The sequence below is a fragment of the Jaculus jaculus genome, chromosome 21 (genome assembly GCF_020740685.1).
Source record: "Jaculus jaculus isolate mJacJac1 chromosome 21, mJacJac1.mat.Y.cur, whole genome shotgun sequence".
NCBI lineage: Eukaryota > Metazoa > Chordata > Mammalia > Rodentia > Dipodidae > Jaculus > Jaculus jaculus.
This window is the reverse complement of record NC_059122.1, coordinates 6,612,487-6,633,765: the sequence shown is the minus strand read 5'-3', so window position 1 is coordinate 6,633,765 and position 21,279 is coordinate 6,612,487. Positions and strand designations below refer to the sequence as shown.

General features: G+C 52.6%; 1 protein-coding gene across 3 annotated transcripts in view; it reads left to right on the top strand.

Moving 5' to 3' along the window:
- The first annotated feature begins 1,827 nt into the window (after positions 1–1,827).
- Positions 1,828–21,279, top strand: part of Ssbp3 (single stranded DNA binding protein 3) — a 203,209-nt gene continuing 183,757 nt past the window's right edge. For all 3 annotated transcript variants that reach the window (XM_045139245.1, XM_045139244.1, XM_045139243.1), the window contains exons 1-4: positions 1,828–2,018; positions 3,480–3,552; positions 3,826–3,887; positions 6,969–7,053. In XM_045139245.1, the coding sequence (XP_044995180.1) occupies positions 1,963–2,018; positions 3,480–3,552; positions 3,826–3,887; positions 6,969–7,053 (276 nt within the window). In that variant the 5' untranslated portion in view covers positions 1,828–1,962. The remainder of the gene's footprint in view (positions 2,019–3,479; positions 3,553–3,825; positions 3,888–6,968; positions 7,054–21,279) is intronic.

Sequence of the window (21,279 nt, the reverse complement as noted above, 5' to 3'; positions counted from 1 at the left end):
CCCCCCAGGCCAGCCTCTCCTCCGTGTCTCCCCCTCCATACACACACACACACACACACACACACACACACCCCCAACCTCCACCTCCCCAACTCCCCCGATTTAGCTCCATTTATTTGAAGTTTGCGGATTTCTGCGGCGCGCGCGCATTCCAGAGTGGCGGGGACGTCCAGGTGACGTCCCATAGCCCCACCACCGAACCCCCTTTCTCGCCTGCTCCCCTTCCAGCGTTCTCCCCCCCCCCCCACCAGGAGCAGGCGAAGGACTTAAAACTTGGCCCGGCTGGCAAACCTTGGGGAGGAGAGGAGGGAGTGCAAAAAAAAAAAAAAAAAAAAAGTGGGAGCAATCACTCTTCCCTTCTTTGAGCCCAAGTCTCCAGCTTCCACCCCCCCTAAAAAAAAATAAGCGAAGGGCCATTCATCACGCGCCTGCCACTTTGGGGGTTCTTTTATTTTTCTTTCTTTTTTTTTGCTAAGTATCTGAAAATGATGGAGAGGAGCCTCCGTGCGCTTTGGTACCCCCTGTACCCCGGGTGTATATATATGTGTGTGTGTGTGTGTGTGTGTGTGTGTGTGTGTATGTGTATGTGTATGTGTATGGGGGTGTCACAGTCACCCCAGCTCAGCCCGAGCCGGTGCAAGGGAAGCCAGGCTGGTTTGGTGGTGGTGGTGGTTTGTGTGGGGGGTGATAGTTTGGAGTCAGAAGTGGGGGGCGGGGCGCGGAGTCTGGGGAGGGGTCGGGGTTGGGGGAGCGAGATAAGAGCTGGGCGGGCTCGGGCAGCGGCCAGGCCGATAAGGGTTGAGGGATGCACGGGATTGGGGTGTAGGTGGTGGTGGTGTATATGTGTGTGTGTGTGTGTTGGGGGGGTTAAGAGACAGGCGCCTCGGGAGGGGGGGAATGTACCCGCAGTCCTCCCTCCCTCCACCCTTTACCACCCGGTCCCGATCTCCCCCACGTCCACCCCAGCTCTCCGGGGGGATCCCAACCCCGCCGCCCCACCCCTTAGCACCGGGGCTCTCCCCCCCCACAACCCCCGCCCGGCCGTTGCAAGCTCCGGCCGGCGCCCGAGCAGAGGCGAGCCGAGGCGCAGCGGGGACTGCCCGCGGCCGCGGCCGCGCTGACAGCCGTCCCTCCTCAACCCCCCCGTCGGCCCCCCCAGCCTCCCAGGCCCGGGCTCGCTCTCTTCTCTCCCTCTCTCTCTAGACCCGCCCCCTTTCTCTCCCCCCCTCCCTCGTCCTCCCCGCGCGCGCGCGCGCCGATTGGTCGAGGCGGCTGTCCGTCGAGGGGCGTGGCCAGCCTCCGCGCTCCTGCCGGGGGCAGCCACGTTCGGTTGAGCTCCAAGTAGACCAGCAGCAGCGGCGGCGGCGGCGGCGGCGGCGGCGACGGTGTCGGGAGACGCAGGCGGAGCCGGGCGGCCGAGAGCGCAGGGAGCCGGCTGAACGAGATTAGAGAGAGAGAGAGAGAGAGAGCGAGCGAGCAAGCAAGAAAGAGCGAGCGAGCGGTGCAGCAGCAGCAGCGCAGGCCGAGCCGGCGCGGGGAAGGAGGAGTTGCAGGGGCGATGGGGCCGCGGCCGGGGCTGACCAGGCTTTGACAGCTGGAGAAGAAGCGCGGAGCCAGCTCCGGGGAAGGGTTGCAAAAAATAAAAAAAAGAAGAAGAAGAAGAAGAAGAAGAAAAAGCAAAAAATAAAAAAAAATAAAAAGAAATAAAGAAAAAAAAAACAAGGGAGGGAAAAGGAAGAGAAGCGAGCGAGCGTGCAAGCAAGCCAACGGGCGAGCTCCGGGAGAGGAGGAGGAGGAGGAGGAGGAAGAGGAGGAGGAGGGGGGGGATCGGCGGGAGCAGGGCAGCTCGGGGAGACCGGACTGGTAAAAGCTGCAATTGCAGCAGCAGTTGCAGCAGCAGCAGCAGCAGCAGTAGCAGCATTTGCAGCAGCGTTTGCAGCATCCTCCTCTTCTCCGCGAACAATGTTTGCAAAAGGCAAAGGCTCGGCGGTGCCCTCGGACGGGCAGGCACGGGAAAAGTAAGCGTGGACGGGCGGCCGGTGGTGGTGGTGGTGGTGGGTTGATGGTGGTGGTGGTGTGTGTGTGTGTGTTTGTGTGTGGAGGCAGGTGGATGAGTGATCGGGGGTCCCCATCGGGGGTCCCCCCCCTCCGTCCACGCGCGCGCGCGCCTAGTCCTCTTCCTTCTACCAGTTACCCCCCCTACCCCCAGGTCCCTTAGCCTGCGGCGGCGTGGGAGAGAGAACCCATTGTTGGGAGCCGGCCGAGGTTGGGGTTGGGTAGGTGGGTGTATTGGGTGTGTGTGTTTGTGGGGGGGGGGGAGGAAGTAGGGAGGCAAGGAGGGTAACCACCCGGCGAGGGACACGGGTGACACTTGGTGGCTTCGGAGACGACCTCCTTCTCCCCCCCACCACCACCTTCCATCCCCACCCCGGGGGGCTGCGAGGCGAAGGGAATTGGGGTGGGCGAGGTCCCTCCTTGCCCACCGTGCCGCTTTGGTGCGCTCGCCCCAGCCGGGCGCGCACTTTGCACACCCCGGGGGTTGCAAGCAAAAAAAAAAAAAAAAGGGGGGGTGTGAATGGATGGATGGATGGAAAAGGGGGACCTCGTGTGGCTTGTGCATGGCCCCCAAGCTTCCTTTTGTCCGCCCGCGGCGTGAGGACTGTGGGCCGGGGGGCTTTGTTCGGGGCCGGGAGCTCTTTTTTTTTTTTTTTTCCTTCCCCTTGCCTCCGAGGCCCGGAGGGTGAAGCGCGCGCGCGGAGAGGCGTTGGGGGAGTTCTTTTTTTGGGGGGGTCTCCCCTCTCCACCGTGCGCTCTGGGGAGCCGGGATGCGATTGGGATGGTAGCGCCGGCTTGGCTTCTCACCCCAGGCTTGGGCCCCCAGGCTTTTTTTTTTGGGGGGGGGGAGACAGGAGCTTGGTGGAGGGGCGGCGCTTTTCTAGCTGCCCTCTCTCCAGCGCGCGCGCCAAGTGCCCCGGACTCAAGAAGACTTGAGTCTGCATGGATCCCCCCCCCCAACCCATCAACCTCCCCAAAGCTGGACCGAGGTTGGCAAGCCCAGGTTACAGGGAAAGGAGGGTGTGTGTGTGTGTTTGTGTGTATGTGTGTGATGGCTCTGAGTTCCTCCTGCATTGGGAGTTTGCAAAAACCTTAGGTAGGTTTGTTTGCCTTCCATGCCACTTGGAAGTTCAAGTTTAGGGGGGGTCCTCTTTTTTTTTTTTTTTTCGTTTCCAACCTCTGGGGCTTGGGGCAACTTGGTCCCTGGTACTCACTCCTTAACTGTTCTCACTAGGACGCATGCTGTGTGTGTGTGTGTTTGTGTGTGAAGGGGTTTGGGGGGGGGATAAGCTCACCTCTGATCATGGTCATTATGGGGATAGCTCAGTCAGGGCTCAGAGCAAGTCTGGTCCAAGCCCAGTGTGATCATCTGACCCTTCCCTCTTTTTTTTTTTCCCCCCTCTCTGTCTCTGCCCACTTTCCAGGTTAGCTTTATATGTCTACGAATATTTACTGCACGTAGGAGCACAGAAATCCGCACAGACCTTCTTATCAGAGGTGAGTGGAACTCTTTTTTTTTTCCCCCCCACCCCAGCATCCAATTTCTTGACAACCCCCCCCTTTCCTCCTCCTCCTCACTGTTCTTAGAGCCTTTGTTTTCAGGCGCAACCACTGTGGCCACCATTTTGAATTTTTATCACCTTTTGGCATTTATTATTGTTAGTTGCTCTTCACTGCCTTTTTTTTTTTTTTTTTTTTTTTGCGTCTCCTGGAAGCCCCCTTCCTTGCAGCCCCCCCTCTCAAGCTTGCCTCTTGCTCTCTCTTTTCCAGATTCGATGGGAAAAAAACATCACGCTGGGAGAACCGCCAGGGTTTCTGCACTCATGGTGGTGGTAAGTTTGGGTGATAGTTGTGTGTGTGTGTGTGTGTGTGTGTGTGTGTGTGTGTGTTTTGTCCTGAGGCCTGGGTCCAGGGGAACAAAGACAAGGAGCCTGGAGTAGGCTCTAGGCCCTTTAGCCTCTGGTTTGCCCAGTGCAGGGAGGGCACCTCTGGGTCCTTGGTCCCAGACTAGCGAGGAGAATTGCTGCCTGAAGTTTCCCCCCCCTGATGTTTCTCTCTGGCTGTGGGAAGCTAACTGAATCTTAACTGTGTGTACCAGGGAGGAACTAAGCGAGGGTTTTTTGTTTTGTTTTGTTTTGTTTTTTTTTTGGTCAATGCTGCATGCTGCTTTAATTAGGGGAGTGTGTGTGTGGTGGTGGGGGGGGCAGGGTAGAGTGGAGGGGACCCCAAGTCCGTTCTGCAACTGGTCTATCCCTTCTATTTCCTTCTGTAAGCCCCAAACCTTAAGAGACAACATCTCCTGGGCCTTTTCCAGGCACCTTGAGAAGAAACTAGGAGCTGTACTTCCTGTGGAGACACTGTGACTCAGACTGACCCAACCTTTCTTTCTTCTACCTTCCTCCCCCTTCCCACCCCCCCCAGCACCCCTGAAACCACAACGCTTTATTTTACTAAAAAAAAACCTTAACTGGCCAGAAACAGCCTGGCAGCGTGCCTGGCCCTTATCAGGGCCCCTCTGTCTCTCTTGTCTGTCTGTCTGTCTCTCTACATATCTGAGACCCTCTCTCCAGGTCTAAAGCAGCCTGGGTGTGTGGGGGGGGGGGGGGGAAGCAGGGGGGGGAATGGGCCGACTGGTGTAGGAAAGCTGAGGGTTGAAGCCTAAGAAAGTTGTCATGAGTGTTTGTGACCTCCTGCTGGCTTGGTTGGGACCACGTTGAAAAGGAAAATAAGCAAGGGTGAGCTTTTTGATATTTTGGTGGAATTTCAGGGGTGGTGGTGGGGGGGGCACGTCATGTATTGTCGGGGTCTTCCTTAGCACTTAACCTGACTGCCCCGCTCAGGTTGCCGTTTCAAGTCTCCTTGAACAGTGGGAGGATGGAGTGTCTGTCCTAACTTGTGCAGAGAAAATGAGTTTTTAATTACTTCTGCCAACCTGCGGGACTGCCTGGTCGGAGGCGTCTCGTGTGTGGTGGGTGGGTGGGTTGTTTGGCAGCGGCTGTTACTGGAGGTGAGCTCGGATGGAGTTGGCAGGTCTGATCAGCCCGGGTCTTGTAGAAACTTGGGCTTCTTGTGAGTGAAAGTCACTCACGGCAGGGGCGCGGGAATTTGGAGTCTTGAATGCAACCCTTTTCCTGTGCGGAAGCGGAATGCTTCTGGGTCTAGCCCTGGAAGGCAGGAAGGAATGAAGGAATGAATGAACGTTTCTCAGCCCTCTTCAGTTGTATAAGCGCTGTGTTTTTCCTTTTACACCCGGCATCCCTTGTGGCTTCTCCATATCCCTACCAGGAATATAGGGTTGGTGGTGCTGGGTTCAGGTCTTGGCGTGTCTGAGTGATCCCCGGTGACTTGCTACTGAGCAAATGATCACCAGCAAGCCTGTGGAGGCAGTGGAGTGGATCCGATTTTGGGGGGAGGGAGCTCGCTGTGTTCTTCACACACCTGGAGGGGGGGCTGTGACTTGCCTGATGCCCGAAGCAAGCCCCGATGGGCCAGTGACACTAGACTACCAGTCAGACCCCCAGTTCTGGTGCCCACTGTGCCCTTCCAGCTGTGGCTGGCCGGGCCTCGGTTTCTCACCTGGAGCTCCTCACAATATACCAGTGACTCTTCCTTGTCCGCAAACTCTTTTAAGTTTAGCCTGGGACTCAGGGATGCGTTCTCGTGAATGCAGAGGGTTGGGGTGAACGGATGGCATCCCGGGGAGGCCTGAGTGCCATTCCCTATGCCCCCTTTCCCCTCGCCACTCTCCCCCCCCGGATGGCTGCTGTCTGAAGAGGGCTGCCTGCCACCACGAGAAGGGCCAGGATGTTTGGTTTACTCATACCCCTTTGGCTCACTGTGGGATCGTCTTTGGCGGGTGGCGATGCATGCTGGGGGATTAAGAACCTGTAAGGAGCCGGGAGGGGGTGCTGGAGAGATGGCTTAGTGGTTAAGGCACTTGCCTGCGAAGCCAAAGGACCTCGGGGTTTGAGTCCCCAAGACCCATGTGAGCCAAGATGGCACATCTGTCTGTCTGTCTGTCTGTCTGTCTGGAGTTTGTTTGCAGTGGCTGGAGTCCCTGGCGCACTCATTCTCTCTCTCTCCCTCTCTGCCTATTTCTTTCTCTCTCTCTCTCTCAAATAAATAAAAAAAAAATAAGATATCAAAGAAAGAACCTGTAAGGTTCCCTTTAATGCCAGTCACCCAGATGGCTGTGCCTATGAATCATAGCTGTTCCCTTTGAAAACCTTTCTTAAAAAATTATTTATTTATTTATATTTGTTTGTTTATTTGTTTGACAGAGAAAGAGACAGACAGAATGGGCGCGCCAGGGCCTCCGGCCATTGCAAACGCACTCCAGAGGGTGCGCCGCCTCGTGCGTCCGGCTAACGTGGGTCCTGGGGGAATCGAACCTGGGTCCTTTGGCTTTGCAGGCAAAAACGCCTTCACTGCTAAGCCATCCCTCCAGCCCCTGACATCCTGTGCGGCAGCTACTTCTGTTTGGGGTGGCAAGAGGGGACACACGTCTGAGATAGGCGCGACCTCATTCAAGTTGCTGCCTGGGGTCCCATGGGTGGGTTGTGCCGGCTTGTCCGGGTTTTAATGTGTAAAGTAGGGAGAGGAGCTCCCCCCCCCAACTCCCCACCCCCCACTTAGTGTTGGGGAGCCATAGGCGTGTCGTCAGTGTGCGGCACCCACCACGGAGGGGGAGCTACGTGGTAGTTGAGAACTATTAAATTACAGGTGTCTGGTTTGCCAGGAAAGGAGGTTGGTTCTGCCTTCTTTGTGCAGTGAGATTGCCCAGAGAATACTAGTAAGGTGGGATTGGAGCCTTTTTGGGAGACCTGGAGTTCTTGGTGCCTTGTGGCTGTGTTCACATGTAGTAATTAGTAACCTGATCTTACCTTTTTTTATTTTTTTATTTTGATTTGCAGCGTATTTTGGGACCTTTACTGTGCGGCTCCCGAAAGGAGAGACACTTGTGAACATTCAAGTGAAGCAAAAGCCTTTCATGATTACGTGAGTAACAAATTTTTAATCCCGGCAGTAATTGCAGGGTCGGGTAGCTCCAACTTCTTTAGAACCCAGAACAAACACGCGGCCAATTGGCAGTGGTTTTCTTTTCTTTTTTCTTTTTTTTTTTTTTTTTTAATTTTCTCTTTGCTTTTCTTCCCATTCTTCCGCTTCCCTCCCTGGTCACTTGCTTGCTCCTCCCATACTTTCTTTCCCGGCTGTTTCCCCTTGGTGGAATGGTACCTCATCGGGGTCGCAATTATGCAGAAGAGTCTGGATACCCATCTGGAGAATCCAGTGGTGTTGGTTCGGAGTTAGGTCGGTGTTAGCTCGGAGGGGCCTGAGCCTTGGTGGGGACCAGGCAGCGGATGTTGGGTTTGAGTTTGGTAGAACGGACTTTTAAACTCTGCTTTGCACGGAGTTGTGTTTCAAGTTAATGGCGTGTGTGCGTGCCCACGTGCTTGCCCTTGTTTTTTTTCTTTCTTTCCTCTTTTTATTTTGGTTTTGTTTTGAGACAAGGCTTTCATAGCTCAAGTCATCCTAGAACTAAAACTCACCATGTAGCCCAGGCTAGCCTTGTGGCAATCCTTCTGTTTCAACCTCTGGAGCTGCTGAGATTATCAGGTGCGGGGCCCGCGGCCAACGCCTTCGAAAGTTTGTAATTTTGCCAGGCTGTGATGCCATCCGCCCTGTTGATCATTGTCTTACCTGGGTGAACTACTTTGAGGGCCACAAAGAAATGATTTACAAAGTTGGTGTCTGTCATATGTTCATCTCCCTTGGCAGTTCTCTTCTGAGAAAAAAAAAAAATTTTTTTTAAAGGGGAACTTCGTACCTGAGTTGGGTTGACCCAACTCTCTGATCTGATGAAACACATTAAGATCTGTTGGGTGGGGGGGGCGTTGGGCAAGATGGCAAAGGAGATGTTTGGATGTCTATCACTTTTTTCTAATTCTTGCTTCCTGGTGGTCTTGCGGCTGGTTGAGTGTGTGCAGACGTTTGTGGCACACAAACGTACCTGTGTGTGTGTGTACACGTGCGCGTGCAGAGTAGGTGGTACCTTGATACAGCTTTGTCTTGCTCATTACATCAGGTGGGTAGAAATGGTCGGCGTGCTGGTCTAGGCATGGGAGTAGATGGGACACTTTTCTTGGCCAGGCAACCTGCGTCATTCCACGCAGAGGTTGAAACTGGCCACGGATGTTGCCGTGAAGAAAGATGTCTCCTGCGATCAGAAACTCACCCGGAGGCTCGCTGGTCTGAGCGCGTTCATTGTGATGGGGAATTCCGTCGTGACCGAGAAATAACCGGAGTGTAATGCTGGGGAGTTTGGCCCGTCTTGTGCCCCCCCCCCTCCGGGGTTCAGAAGGAGTCTGGTGAAGTTTTTGTTATAAAAGGGAGAGGTGACTAGTCTGCTTGTGATGGGTTACTTCTGGGGAAATCGGCCACTGCTGCTGTTGATCAGGCTTTCCTGAGCCGGGCCTTGGAAGGGTCTCTAGTGGTACAGCGGTCACATGGAAACAGTCAGTGAATCTAACCTTTGTGCCTCAAAGCAGAACCCCCCCCCCCCAAACAAAAAAACAAAAACAAAAACAAAACACCTCTATTGCTAACCTGGCTACTTTGGAAATGGTTTTGTAGCAGGATGGGCATGTACTGTCTCCTTTCTGTGTGTGGTGTTGAGACTCAAAATCCAAGCAAGTGCTTTTAACTGCATTGCCACCCTCCAGTCTCTGATAGAAAACGTCTATGCTGTCTTTAAATTAAAAAAAAAAAAAAGGGCTGGAGAGATGATTTAGTGGTTAAGGCACTGGCCTGCAGAGCCTAAAGACCCAGGTTCGATTCTCCAGGTCCCACGCAAGCCTGATGCACATGGTGGCGCGCCCGTCTGGAGTTCGTTTGCAGTGGCTAAAGGCCCTGGCGCGCCCATTTTCTCTCTCTCTCTCTGTCTTTCTCTCTCTGTTGCTACTAAATAAATAAAAACTAAAGCACCAAAAAGTAAACCTTAAAAAAAAAAAAAAAACACACAGGAAAACTTTTAGAGAAGCTAATGACTTTTAGCCAACTTTGGTGCTCTAGCCAGTACTGTGAGACTCTCCTGACCACTTGTGGTCTGGTCTGCGCTACTGGTAACTTTTACCGGGTTTGCTGCCCTTGACTTGCTAAGGATTGGCGGGGCCGTGCAGATTGCCGAGGTCAGGGTGACGCTCAGAAGATGCCCCAAGGAGATGGGGACCATGACTCATGGGGTTTGGGGAACCATGCACTCTTATTTTTTTTTCTTAGCTCGGACTCCATCGCCCATCTCGTGTCGTGCGTCCCGTGGCCTCTGAGTTAGGTCACAAGGGAGGGGGGAGGATGAATGTGATGAGATGGAGGAGGTTTTAAACGAGTCAGTGCTGGGCCTTGAGCTGGACCAGGGACAGCAGAGAGCAACTGGAAAATAAACTCTGGGGATGGAGTTCAGTGGTAAAGCACCTGTGTAGCATGTGCAAAGACCCTAGGTTTCGAGTCCAGTGTGTTGAAAAAAAAAAAAAAGAAGAGAAATAACTAAGGAAAATTAAGGAAACCTCGCTTTTCTTTGTCCTCAAATCTTGATCTGGTCTCTCCATTCCGAGGGCTGCAATCCTGCTTCTTGTTAGAAGTGTCACAGCAACATGTTCCTACTAACTAGTCTCCCTTCCTTTTGCCTAGAATTCTCTCTGGTCCCTCAAACTCAGTCTGTTTAATTAAGTTCTCCTTCTTCTTGTTTTGGTTTTTCGAGGTAGGGTCTCACTCTAGCTCAGGCTGACCTGGAATTCACTACGGAGTCTCAGGGTGGCCTCGAACTCACGGCCATCCTCCTACCTCTGCCTCCCGAGTGCTGGGATTAAAGGCGTGCGCCACCACACCTGGCTAAGTTTTCCTCCTTCTTTTTTTTTTAATATTTTATTCATTTATTTGAGAGCAACAGAGAGAGAAAGAGACAGAGAAGGATAGAGAGAGACAGAGAATGGGTGCACCAGGGCCTCCAGCCACTGCAAACGAACTCCAGACGTGTGCGCCCCCTTGTGCATCTGGCTGACGTGGGTCCTGGGGAATCGAGCCTTGAACCGGGGTCCTTAGACTTCCCAGGCACGCGCTTAACCGTGAAGCCATCTCTCTAGCCCAGGTTTTCCTTCTTGAAGAACCCTCCCTTCCTTCTTTCCTTCCCTCTCTTTCTTTTGTTTTTTTGAGGTAAGGTCTTGACCTGCTCTAGCCCATGCTGACCTGGAATTCACTCTGTAGTCTCAGGGTGGCCTCGAACTCATGGCGATCCTCCTGCCTCTGCCTCCCGGGTGAGTGCTGGGGATTAAAGGCGCACCTGGCCTGTACAAAGCCTCTCATGACAGCGGCTTTCCATTCGCTGGGCTCTGTGTGAAGAAGTTTCCTTGCTGCCTCTGCTTTGTACATGAAAACTGAGAGGCATCACGAAGGTCAAGTTCAAATGTGAGCACAGCTCATGACTAACTCCAGAGCAGCCCGTGCTTCTAATGTGCCTGGCTGAGCCGGGCGCACGCCTTTAATCCCAGCGCTCGGGAGGCAGAGGTAGGAGGATCGCCGAGAGTTCAAGGCCACCCAGAGACTACAGAGTGGATTCCAGGTCAGCCTGGGCTAGACTGAGACCCTACCTTGAAAAACAAAAACAAACAAACAAAAAAGATAGATCCCTGCTTGTTTCTCTGCAGATTTCTTTTTTATGGCCACAACTTAATTAATTTTTCCTTGGCAGAGGACGTGAGCTATCCATCTCTGTAGGTCTCCTAAGTACTTGGACATAGTAGGCACACAGCCCTTGGAATGAAAGATAAGGGAAGAGCACAGGTGAATTGAGGTGAGGGAGTAACCCAGGCAGGAACGGTTGGTGGAATACCGGAAGGTTCTTTCAATCATATGGGTAAACTTTTCTTTCTCCTACATAATTTATTTGAGAGAGCGGGAGAGGCAGGGCGCGAAAGGATCTCCACCCGCCTTAATGTGGGTCCTGGGGAATCGATCCTGTGTCCTTTGGCTTTGCAGGCAAGCGCCCTAACCACTGAGCCATCTCTCCAGCTCGCTAACGGGTGATCTTTCGCAAGTTTTAATGTGAGCCAACTACCTGTTGTAAGTCCTTTTTGTAGCCATCAGGGAGAGTGTAAGAAAGTTCCCTAAACTCTGCCAAGTTCACTGAGCCCCCTACCAAGGAGAGTCGAAAGATTTCTGAAGGTGTGGATCTGCCAGGCAGGGAGGAGGAGAGATCCTCTGGGTCCTGTGGACTGGGAAGGAGTTCATACAGAAGGCCCAGGTCCTGGCTCTTGCATGAACAGGATCCTGCGATTTATATATATAATATATATATTTATTTATTTATTTTGAAGTAGGGTCTCACTCTAGCCCAGGCTGACCTCGAATTCACTATGTAGTCTCAGGGTGGCCTCAAAGCGATGATCCTCCTCCCTCTTGAGTGCTGGGATTAAAGGCAAAGTGCCACCACGCCCTGGCTGGATACTGTGGTCTTGACAAGTCCGTCTCCTGCCCAGGTGAAGGCCAAGGGGTCTGGCAAGGCGTGAGCCCCGTGACTCACCAGGGAGAGGGTTTAAGCCGACCTTAGTTCGCTGGGGTTTTCGTTTGAGTCACCGGCCACTTCCCGCCTCACACACCTGGCCCCGTGGAGTTTCCTGGTGCTTGTGATTTACAAGCAGGAAAGCACAGGTGTTGGCCACGGGCAGCCGGAGATTTGGTATCCACAGTGGGCTTTTCTGAGAGAAAACAGGCTCGTTGGGGTCATAGGGGCGATCTCCTTGTCTTGAAGAAAACCCACTGGGGTCTGGAGAGATGGCTTAGCAGTTAAGGCGCTTGCCTGCAAAGCCTAAGGGCCCAGGTTCTATTCTCCAGGTTTCACCTCAGCTAGATGCACAAGGTGGAGCATGCCATCTGGAGTTTGCTTGCAGTGGCTGGAGGCCCTGGTGCTCCCATTCTCTTCTCTCTCTGTCTCAAATAAAAAATAAATTAAAAAGAGCTGGGCATGGTGACGCACTCGCCTTTAGTCACAGTGAGTTCAAGGCCACCCTGAGACTAGAGAAAATTCCAGGTCAGCCTGAGCTAGAGTGAGACCCTACCTTGAGAAACAATAAACAAAACAAAAACAAAACAAAAAAAAGTCCTCTGGGGCTCCATGTAGATTTCCTCTGGGTTCTCTCTGACAAGGTGATTTGGACCTTGTCACTTGTGTCTTTTATTTTTAAATTATTTTAAATTTTCGTTTTTATTTATGTATTTGAGAGCCACAGACAGAGAGAGAACGAGGCAGAGAGAGAATGGGCGCACCAGGACCTACAGCCACTGTATAGGAACTCCCAGATACATGGGCCACCTTGTGCATTTGGCTTACATGGGTCCTGGGGAGTCAAGCTTCGAACCGGGGTCCTTAGGCTTCACAGGCGAGTGCTTAACCACTAAGCCATCTTGCCAGCCCCACAAGGGTCCTTTATTCCCTGGGCCTAATGCTGTCCTGGTCTTTCCCCACATAGGACTTTCGGGTGCTCTGTGGATGGAGAGAAGTGGTTCTCTTCTTCCTTTAGTAGCTAGTTCTGTTTTTCTTCTGGAGGCTAGAAAATCAGAGTGGGTAGGCCACTGTTGGGTCTCAGCTGCTGGAGAATGCTTTAGGCTTACCTGTCTATATGTGATGCAACCTCACACAAGTCTGTAGTTTGGCCTTAACAGCTGCCTTGTTGGGTTTTATTGATTTTATCTTATTTTTTAAAAATTACTTTTATTTATTTATTTGAGAGAGGGAAAGAGGCAGAGAGAGACAGAGGGAGAGAAAATGGGCACGCCAGGGCCTCCAGCCACTGCAAACAACCTCCAGACGCGTGTGTCACCTTGTGCATCTGGCCTACGTGGGTCCTGGGGAATCGAACCGAGGTCCTTTGGCTTTGCAGGCCAACGCCTTAACTGCCAAGCCATGTCTTCGGCCCCGGTTGGGTTTTATTATTACTTTTTGTCCCTGCTTTACAGTTGAAACAGAAGCCAAGGTTTTTCTCGGTGTGTATAGCCTGATCAAGTTAGCCTAAGAGGTGGCAGAAGTGGATGTAGAAATTTCCATCCTTCCGAACTCCACCTCTGGCTGTTGACCGCCCTCACCTGGTAGACTCCCTTGCAGACTACGGAGGTATCTACATTTGTTCAGCGGGTTCCCAGGACCTGGCGCTGGGCCTGTTGGCCCTGTGTCCTCCGAAGAAATGAGCAGAATTAAGCTGAAGGCCCAACAAGGTGAACCAACTGCTCAGTCACTGGCCAGGTGAGACCTGGCCCTTGGAAGGAAGGGAGGCTGTTACGGTGTCATGACTCTCTCTGACTTTTGCATGGTAAATGTGAGAAAAATATATAGACTTCCCTTTCTGGGAAATGCATGCTACTTTATAAAAGAAACTTGGTGATTTCAGGAGGTTCATGGATTTCTGTCTCCCAAATGGCCAGCCACTTCTTTTTATTTTATTTTTGAAAAATATAGTTGTTGTTTTTTTTATATGGCTGGGCATGGTGTGGCACACTCCCTTAACCCCAGCTTTTGTGAGGCAGGTAGGAGGATTTCTGTGGGTTCGGGGGCCAGCCTGGAACTATAGAATGAATTGTAGGTCAGCGTGGGTTACAGTGATACCCTACCTTGAAACAAACAAACAAACAAAAAATTTATTACTTTTTTAAGTTTCTTATTGGCAAGCAGAGAGAGAGAGAGAGGGAGGGAGGATGAACATGAATGGGCATGTTAGGACCTCTTGCCACTGCGGACACACGCTCTCCTCTGTGCATCTGGCTTTATGTGCGTACCGGGGAATCGAACCTGGGCGGTCAGGTATTGGCAAGCAAGTGCCTGTAACCACTGATGGTGTTCAGCGGGGGGGGGGGGGGGGGGGGGGGGGCTGTGCCCCAGAGTTGCGGGCGCGGGCGGCAGCTGAGGTATTTGTGGCTTTGTGGCAGGGGTCCAACGACCTTAGTGGGTTCGAAATAGCAAAGTGATATTTGAGAGGACTCTCCTTGGATGTGCTGAGCTGGGTCCCTGCCCCGGGCAGGGAGCTGTGCCCAGGCTTGCCAGCGCCCACTGGAGGAGGAGGCGGAGGAGGAGAGAGTGGAAGTGGGTGCCCGCAGCTGGGCTCCAAAGAGCTGTCGGGGAGTGTCCTCCCCCGAGCTAAGCCAGCCTAGCTAGCTGCCCAGAGGTCCGGGCAAGTTCATGGCTTGCCTTTGGCGGTGACCCCCGCCGCCCCTGTGTGGCGGATTAGAACAAAACAAAAAAACACACAGCCACCCCACTCTTTTCTTGCAACTCAGACTTTGTATCGAGGCACCCCTCTTTGCGCTCCCTCCCTGTCTTCTGCAATTCCTCTTGACCCCCAGAGCTGCCCAGACTCCTCCCTTGGCAGCCAATTAAACTGGAGTTGCATTTTTTTTTTTTAATTTTTTTTTTTTAATTTATTTGAGAGCGACAGACACAGAGAGAAAGACAGGTAGAGGGAGAGAGAGAGAATGGGCGCGCCAGGGCTTCCAGCCTCTGCAAACGAACTCCAGACGCGTGCGCTCCCTTGTGCATCTGGCTAACGTGGGACCTGGGGAGCCGAGCCTCGAACCGGGGTCCTTAGGCTTCACAGGCGAGCGCTTAACCGCTAAGCCATCTCTCCAGCCCTGGAGTTGCATTTTGTCCGTACCCAGGCAATGTGGCCACCTTAATGGGTTTCGAGTGGCAGCAAGACCCCAAATTGCAAATCCTCGCCCTTTATTTAAGGCAGGAGGTGGGATGGGGGGTGGGCTGGGGGGGGGTGCTGAGCAGTGGGGCCCCAAACAAAAGTTTTTGGCAGTGGCCACTTAATCTGACCTCCCAAGCCCAACAGTGTGCGGCAGCCTTTTGCATAATGCCATCTTTGTTAGGGGAGCATTTGCAAACTTGGACTAAAGAGCTAGCTCTGTGCCAGCCAACTCTCTTGGAGGGCTCCGGGAGTCACCCAGCTCTCCCTGCCACGTCCCTTAGGTCAGCTCTGTTTTGTAAGGGCAGGCGGGCTGTCCAGCTCGGATGGACCCTCATCTGCTCTGCGAGTTTTAAGTCTTAACAAGGGGGGAGAGACACGGGCAGTGTGCGCTTCGAGGCCTGTCAGCCAAGATAACAGACATGTTACCCTAACTCTATATAGCCTTTGTCAGGTTGCATGAGGCTTTAGAGTACTTAGAAAAGTTAATCTGTTTTAGCTTGGTCATAGTTTTGACTCCGGTACACAAGTGTATTATACGATTCACATAAACTTCTCTTTTTTTTTTTTTTGTTATTTTTATTTATTTGAGAGTGACAGACAGAGAGAGAAAGAGGGAGGGGGAGAGAGAGAGAGAGAGAGAGAAAGAGTGGGCACACCAGGGCCTCCAGCCCCTGGAAACGAACTCCAGATGCGTGCGCCCCCTTGTGCATCTGGCTAATGTGGGCCCTGGGGAATCGATCCTGGAACCGGGGTCCTTAGGCTTCACAGGCAAGCGCTTAACCGCTAAGCCATTTCTCCAGCCCTCATATCAACTTCTTTAATATATGTCCTTGGGAGCTTATAGCAAGTAGATGATCACAATTATTCTTTAACAAATTAAAAAAAATTTTTTTCTTTATTTGAGAGAAAGGGAAGGAGAAAGAGGCAGATAGAGAATGGGCGCTCAGGGCCTCCAGCCGTTGCAAATGAACTTCGGATGCATGCTCCATCACCTTGTGCATCTGCCTTACGTGGGTCCTGGGGAATTGAACCTGGGTCCTTTGGCTTTGCAGGCAAGTGACTTAACTGCTAATCCATCTCTCCAGCCTCTAAAAATGTTCTTTCAAATAATTATTTTAACATTTAATCTTATTTATTTGACAAAGAGAAAGAGGCAAATACAGATACACACACACAGAGAATGGTCGCTCCAGGGCCTTCAGCCACTGAAAACAAACTCCAGAAGTGCACCACCTTGTGCATCTGGCTTATATGGGTCCTGGGGCATTGAACTTGAGTCCTTTGGCTTCGCAGGCAAGTGCCTTAACCTCTAAGTCATCTCTCTAGCCCCTAAAATTTTTATTTTTATTTATTTTATTTATTTGTTTGAGAATGGGGGCCAGATAGGATGGGCGCGTCAGGGCCTCCAGCTGCTGCAAACAGACTCCAGACGCATGCGCCACCTTGCGCATCCAGTTTACGTGGGTCCTGGGGAATCGAACCTGGGTCCTTTGGCTTTGCAGGCAAGCGTCTTAGCCGCTAAGCCATCTTCTTCAGCCCTGATTATTTTTGATTCATTAGAAAAATGAGGTTTTCTGTGGCGGGCCTCGGTGGGTGAGTTTTAGGGATACGTTTCTCGGGGGATGCCTTCCTTTTCTAGACCCCGACTCCTCCGGATCTGGAAGCCTCTGGGCTCTCGCTGGTGTTTGTGTTTCTACCCGAATTCCTGCTCGCTCTTGCCGTTTCCTGGCTGGCTGGCCTCTGGGTTCCTTCCTTGCGAACCTGGAAGGGCAGGCAGGCAGTCTTTTAGCGTGGCTGTGGTGAGGATAAAGGGCTGTCTTTCTCCCTCTGGCTGGTGTTTGCCGAGTTTGTTTGATTGTCCTCTCCAGTACAGCCCTGAAAAGTCTTTAACAGCGTCGTTCTCAGGGAGAGCAAATTGACCCTCAGCAGAGGACGCTGGACGCTTGACTCTCCTAGCGATGCCCTCCTCTGATGCGTCATGGTGGTGCCCCGGTGCCCTTCCTCCTAGCCGCTGCCCCTCACTCTCTGCACCCTGTCGAGGGCAGAGCTGGGGTCCTGCCTGCCACAGCTTGTCTTTCTTTCTTTTTTTTTTTTTTTTTGCTTTTTCGAGGTAGAATCTCACTCTAGCCTGGGCTGACTTGGAATTCACTATGTAGTCTCAGGGTGGCCTCAAACTCATGGTGATCCCCCTACCCCTGCCTCCCAAGTGCTGGGATTAAAGGCGTGCGTTACCACCTCCGCCCCCACCTCCCCCCCTTTTAAATATATTTTATATATTTACTTGAAAGAGAGAGAAATAAACGGGTGCGCCAGGACCTCCAGCCACTGCAAACGAACTCCAGACACATGCGCCCACTTGGGCACCCGGCACCTGGCTTACGTGGGTCCCGGGGAATCGAACCTGGGTTTTGGCTTTGCATGCATGCACCTTAACCACTAAGCCAGCCCTCCAGCCTCCCCCCCCACCCCCCCGCGTTTTTGTGTGCTGTTTTGTTTTGTTTTGAGGTGTAGGGTCTTGCTGTAGCCCAGGCTGGCCTGGAATTCACGTTGTAGTCTCAGGGTGACCCCAGACTCACTGTGATCCTCTTAACCTCTGTCTCCCGAGTGCTGGGATTAAAGGCATGCGCCACCACGCCTGGCTAAGTCTTTCTTTCTTTCTTTTTTTTTTTTTCACGGTAGGGTCTCACTCTAGCCCAGGCTGACCTGGAATTCCCTATGTAGTCTCAGGGTGGCTTCGAACTCGAGGCGATCCTCCTACTTCTGCCTCCTGAGCGCTGGGATTAAAGGCGTGCGCCACCGCGCCCGGCCAAGTCTCACTTTCTATTTAATGTTTTTTTAATTTATTTTTTATTTACTTATTTGAGAGCGAGAGACACAGAGAGAAAGACAGATAGAGGGAGAGAGAGAGAATGGGTGTGCCAGGGCTTCGAGCCTCTGCAAACGAACTCCAGACGCGTGCGCCCCCTTGTGCATCTGGCTAACGTGGGACCTGGGGAACCGAGCCTCGAACTGGGGTCCTTAGGCTTCACAGGCAAGCGCTTAACCGCTAAGCCATCTCTCCAACCTAAGTCCCGCTTTCTAATAGCCAGTGACTGACCCCAGACAGCCGCCGAGGGGCCTTGGTGTGAGAAGTATACACTGGCATCCCGAACTTGCTCATCAGTGGGTTGCCTGTCTGGGTTCCCTGGGTTAAGGCTGCCCCGAGTGTTGGTGGAGCTGTCTCACGCACAACTTCCACACCAGCCTCCTGCTTTTGAAGATGACATGAGCTCGTGTGCATCTGTTAGGTAGCATTGCACTTGGAAAGGGAACATCGGTTGTCCGTGCCAGGCAGGTATGTGGCTGCAATCTTCGGGCTTGCTCGAACCCCTCCAAGGGAAGAAGACCTCCTGTTGTTGCCTCAGGAGCTTGGGCCGAGTCTTCCTGCTTTTTGCTTGCTGCCTGGAAAGAGAAGTTATTTTCGTTCAAGCCAGAAGAGTCTCTGCCCCCCCCCCCCCCCGCCCATCTGGGGCCGAAAGTCCATCTTCCCCATCCTGAGGTCTGTTGAGTGAGACCCCGGTGCCCTGAGAGTTGAGAAGGACGTGATCCCTGTGCAGGCATTAAGTGTGTTCAACAAGGTCTTAATAAAGAGTGACAAGTGGACCAAAATGGTGAAGCATTGTGTTTGTTTTTTTTTTTTTTTTGCACGCTATGACTTGTGACCCATTAGTATATCCTGAAATTAACTTTTAGTGGGTCATGACTGGCCATTAGAAACAAAGAGAAACAGCTCTGTTGCACACTGTAAGCGTGACAGTGCTTGCGGAAACCTCACTTCAGTGACCTGTCTGCGTGTACACAAATACACACACGTGCACCCTGGATCTGCCATGGACTTGTTTTTGCCTCCTGTAGATCTCAGCCTATAAAGGCAGCCACTGGCCCAGAGACTGACACGGAGTCTTAGGTTCACACAGATTGGGTGACTTGTGCCAACTCATGGGTAGTGGCTGTGTCCCACTTTTAAAAATTTAATTTATTTATTTATTTATTTGAGAGCGACAGACACAGAGAGAAAGACAGATATAGGGAGAGAGAGAGAATGGGCACGCCAGGGCTTCCAGCCTCTGCAAATGAACTCCAGACGCGTGCGCCCCCTTGTGCATCTGGCTAACGTGGGACCTGGGGAACCGAGCCTCGAACCGGGGTCCTTAGGCTTCACAGGCAAGCGCTTAACCGCTAAGCCATCTCTCCAGCCCTGTGTCCCACTTTTCAGATCTGTCCTGGAAGGATTGTTGGGAACTTGTTTTTCCCACCACACCTGGGGTCCCCAGGAGGTGGTGCCTGCTAGGCAGTAAGGGTCTTCCGTCTCTGCATGTTGCGGCCACATATATATATATTTGTTGTTGTTGTTTATTTAGAAAGAGGCAGATAGAGAGCATGGGCGCGCCAGGGCCTCCAGCCACTGCAGACGAACTCCAGATGCGTGCGCCCCCTTGTGCATCTGGCTAATGTGGGACCTGGGGAACCGAGCCTCGAACCGGGGTCCTTAGGCTTCACAGGCAAGCGCTTAACCGCCAAGCCGTCTCTCCAGCCCTTGCTGCCATGTCTTTAGCGTGTTGAATGCGTGACTTGGCGTCTTGCTGGAGGAGGTGTGTTGTTTGCGTGGGGACAGGCTTAGGGGTGTTAGAGACAGTTTTTCCTTGGAGTTCAGCTCATTCTTTTTTTATTTTTTGGTTTTCTAGGTAGGGTCTCACTATAGCCCAGGCTGACCTGGGATTCACTATGGAGTCTCAGGGTGGCCTCGAACTCACGGCGATCCTCCTACTTCTGCCTCCCGAGTGCCGGGATTAAATTGTGCGCCACCAGGCCCGGCGAGTTCAGCTCATTCTCCTGCTGCTGTTGCCCACCTGCTGCGGCAGAAGTGATGTCCTGTCCCTCCTCCGTTCATGCCACGTTGTCCCCCCCACCATCACGGAGCTTCCCGAGATAAAACAAAAAGATTTCCTGCCACGAGCTGCTTTAGCTTGGGCGCTTTGTCTCAGCTGCTGAGAAGGTAACCACAGCATGGTTTCTTTAGGCAGGTGTCGCGAAGGCTCTGGGCAGCTCCTCCGGTCTGTCAGGTTCAGGGGACAGCCTTTGGCCTCCTGTGGAAAAGGTTGTCTGAACTGGTTTCGGACTGTGGCCATAGGGAGGATCCTAAGAATAGATGTTGGGCGACCTTTTCTGACGTCAGGTGGAGCCTGGCCTCCCAAACCCAAAACTGCCTGTCCCTGCCTGCCTGGTGACAGCTGTTTTGAGTGCAGGTGTCCCAGGGCAGGCTTTTGAGTCCTGACCGTTTGTTTGTGTGTTTGGGCAGAAAACGTTGACATTTCACATGCGCCTCAGAGTCCTTTGACCTTAGAAAGCAAGCTGCTCTCTGGGGCCACTGACACTGACTGAAGTTTTCTTCCGATCCTCTTGTCCCAGTTATTGAAGGCTTCTTGACAGCTGTTTTTTGGGGTAGGGGTAAATGTGCCTTGTAAACTTATTTGTGTCTCCTCCCCCCCCCCCCCCCCCCGCCTTCCTTTTTTTTTTTTTTTTTTGTTTTCGAGGTAGGGTCTCACTCTAGCCCAGGCTGACCTGGAATTCACTATGGAGTCTCAGGGTGGCCTCGAACTCTTGGCGATCCTCCTACCTCTGCCCCCCGAGTGCTGGGATTAAAGGCATGCGCCACCACACCCGGCCCTGCCTTCCTTTTGAGATAGTATCTTAATGATGTCATTGGACTCTACAGTGGTCAAGGTTGGCCTTTGGGGAGGATCCTCACCCTTCCAGTTTTGCTTGGCTCATGGTCCCTAACCCTTTCGAGAATTCTCTTTGGCATTTGAACCAATCATCGGATTGTGGAATACCTTTTAGAAAGGAGCCTCTTAAGTTTCCAGATTGGGAAGTTGAGGCCCGTAGAACAGGGTGATCTCTCTTCAAGACTGTAAGGTTTCCGATGTCCCTGGCAGCCACTGGCTCTAGAAACCCATCCACCAGTGAAATGAGGCTTGGTGTGTATGCCATTTCTTTCAGGGTTTTTTAAAAAAATATTTATTTATTTATTTGAGAGAGGGAAAGAGGCAGAGAGAGAGAGAGAGAGAGAGAAAGAATATGGGCGCTTCCAACATCTATTCTGGGCTTCCAACCACTGCAAATGGAACTCCAGATGCACGTGCCACCTTGTACGTGGGTCCCGGGGAATCGAACGGGGATCCTATGGCTTTGCAGGCAAGCGCCTTAACCGCTAAGCCACCTCTCCAGCCCTCAGGAATCTTGCAGCTTTCTTTGGAAGAGGCTTCGGCCACCCGGCCTGCTCTGAGGGGCCTGATGCCCAGCGGGCAGGCTTCTTGCTGCCAGTCACGTGTGCACGGCTGGTCTTAGAAGGCTTCCAGTAGAAAATGCCATCCTCTCTGGAGGCCCTCCCTTCCTCCCGCCCTTGGCAGCGCTGCCCACCAGCGGCTCTGCCCGGCCTCCCTGCCACTCGGGT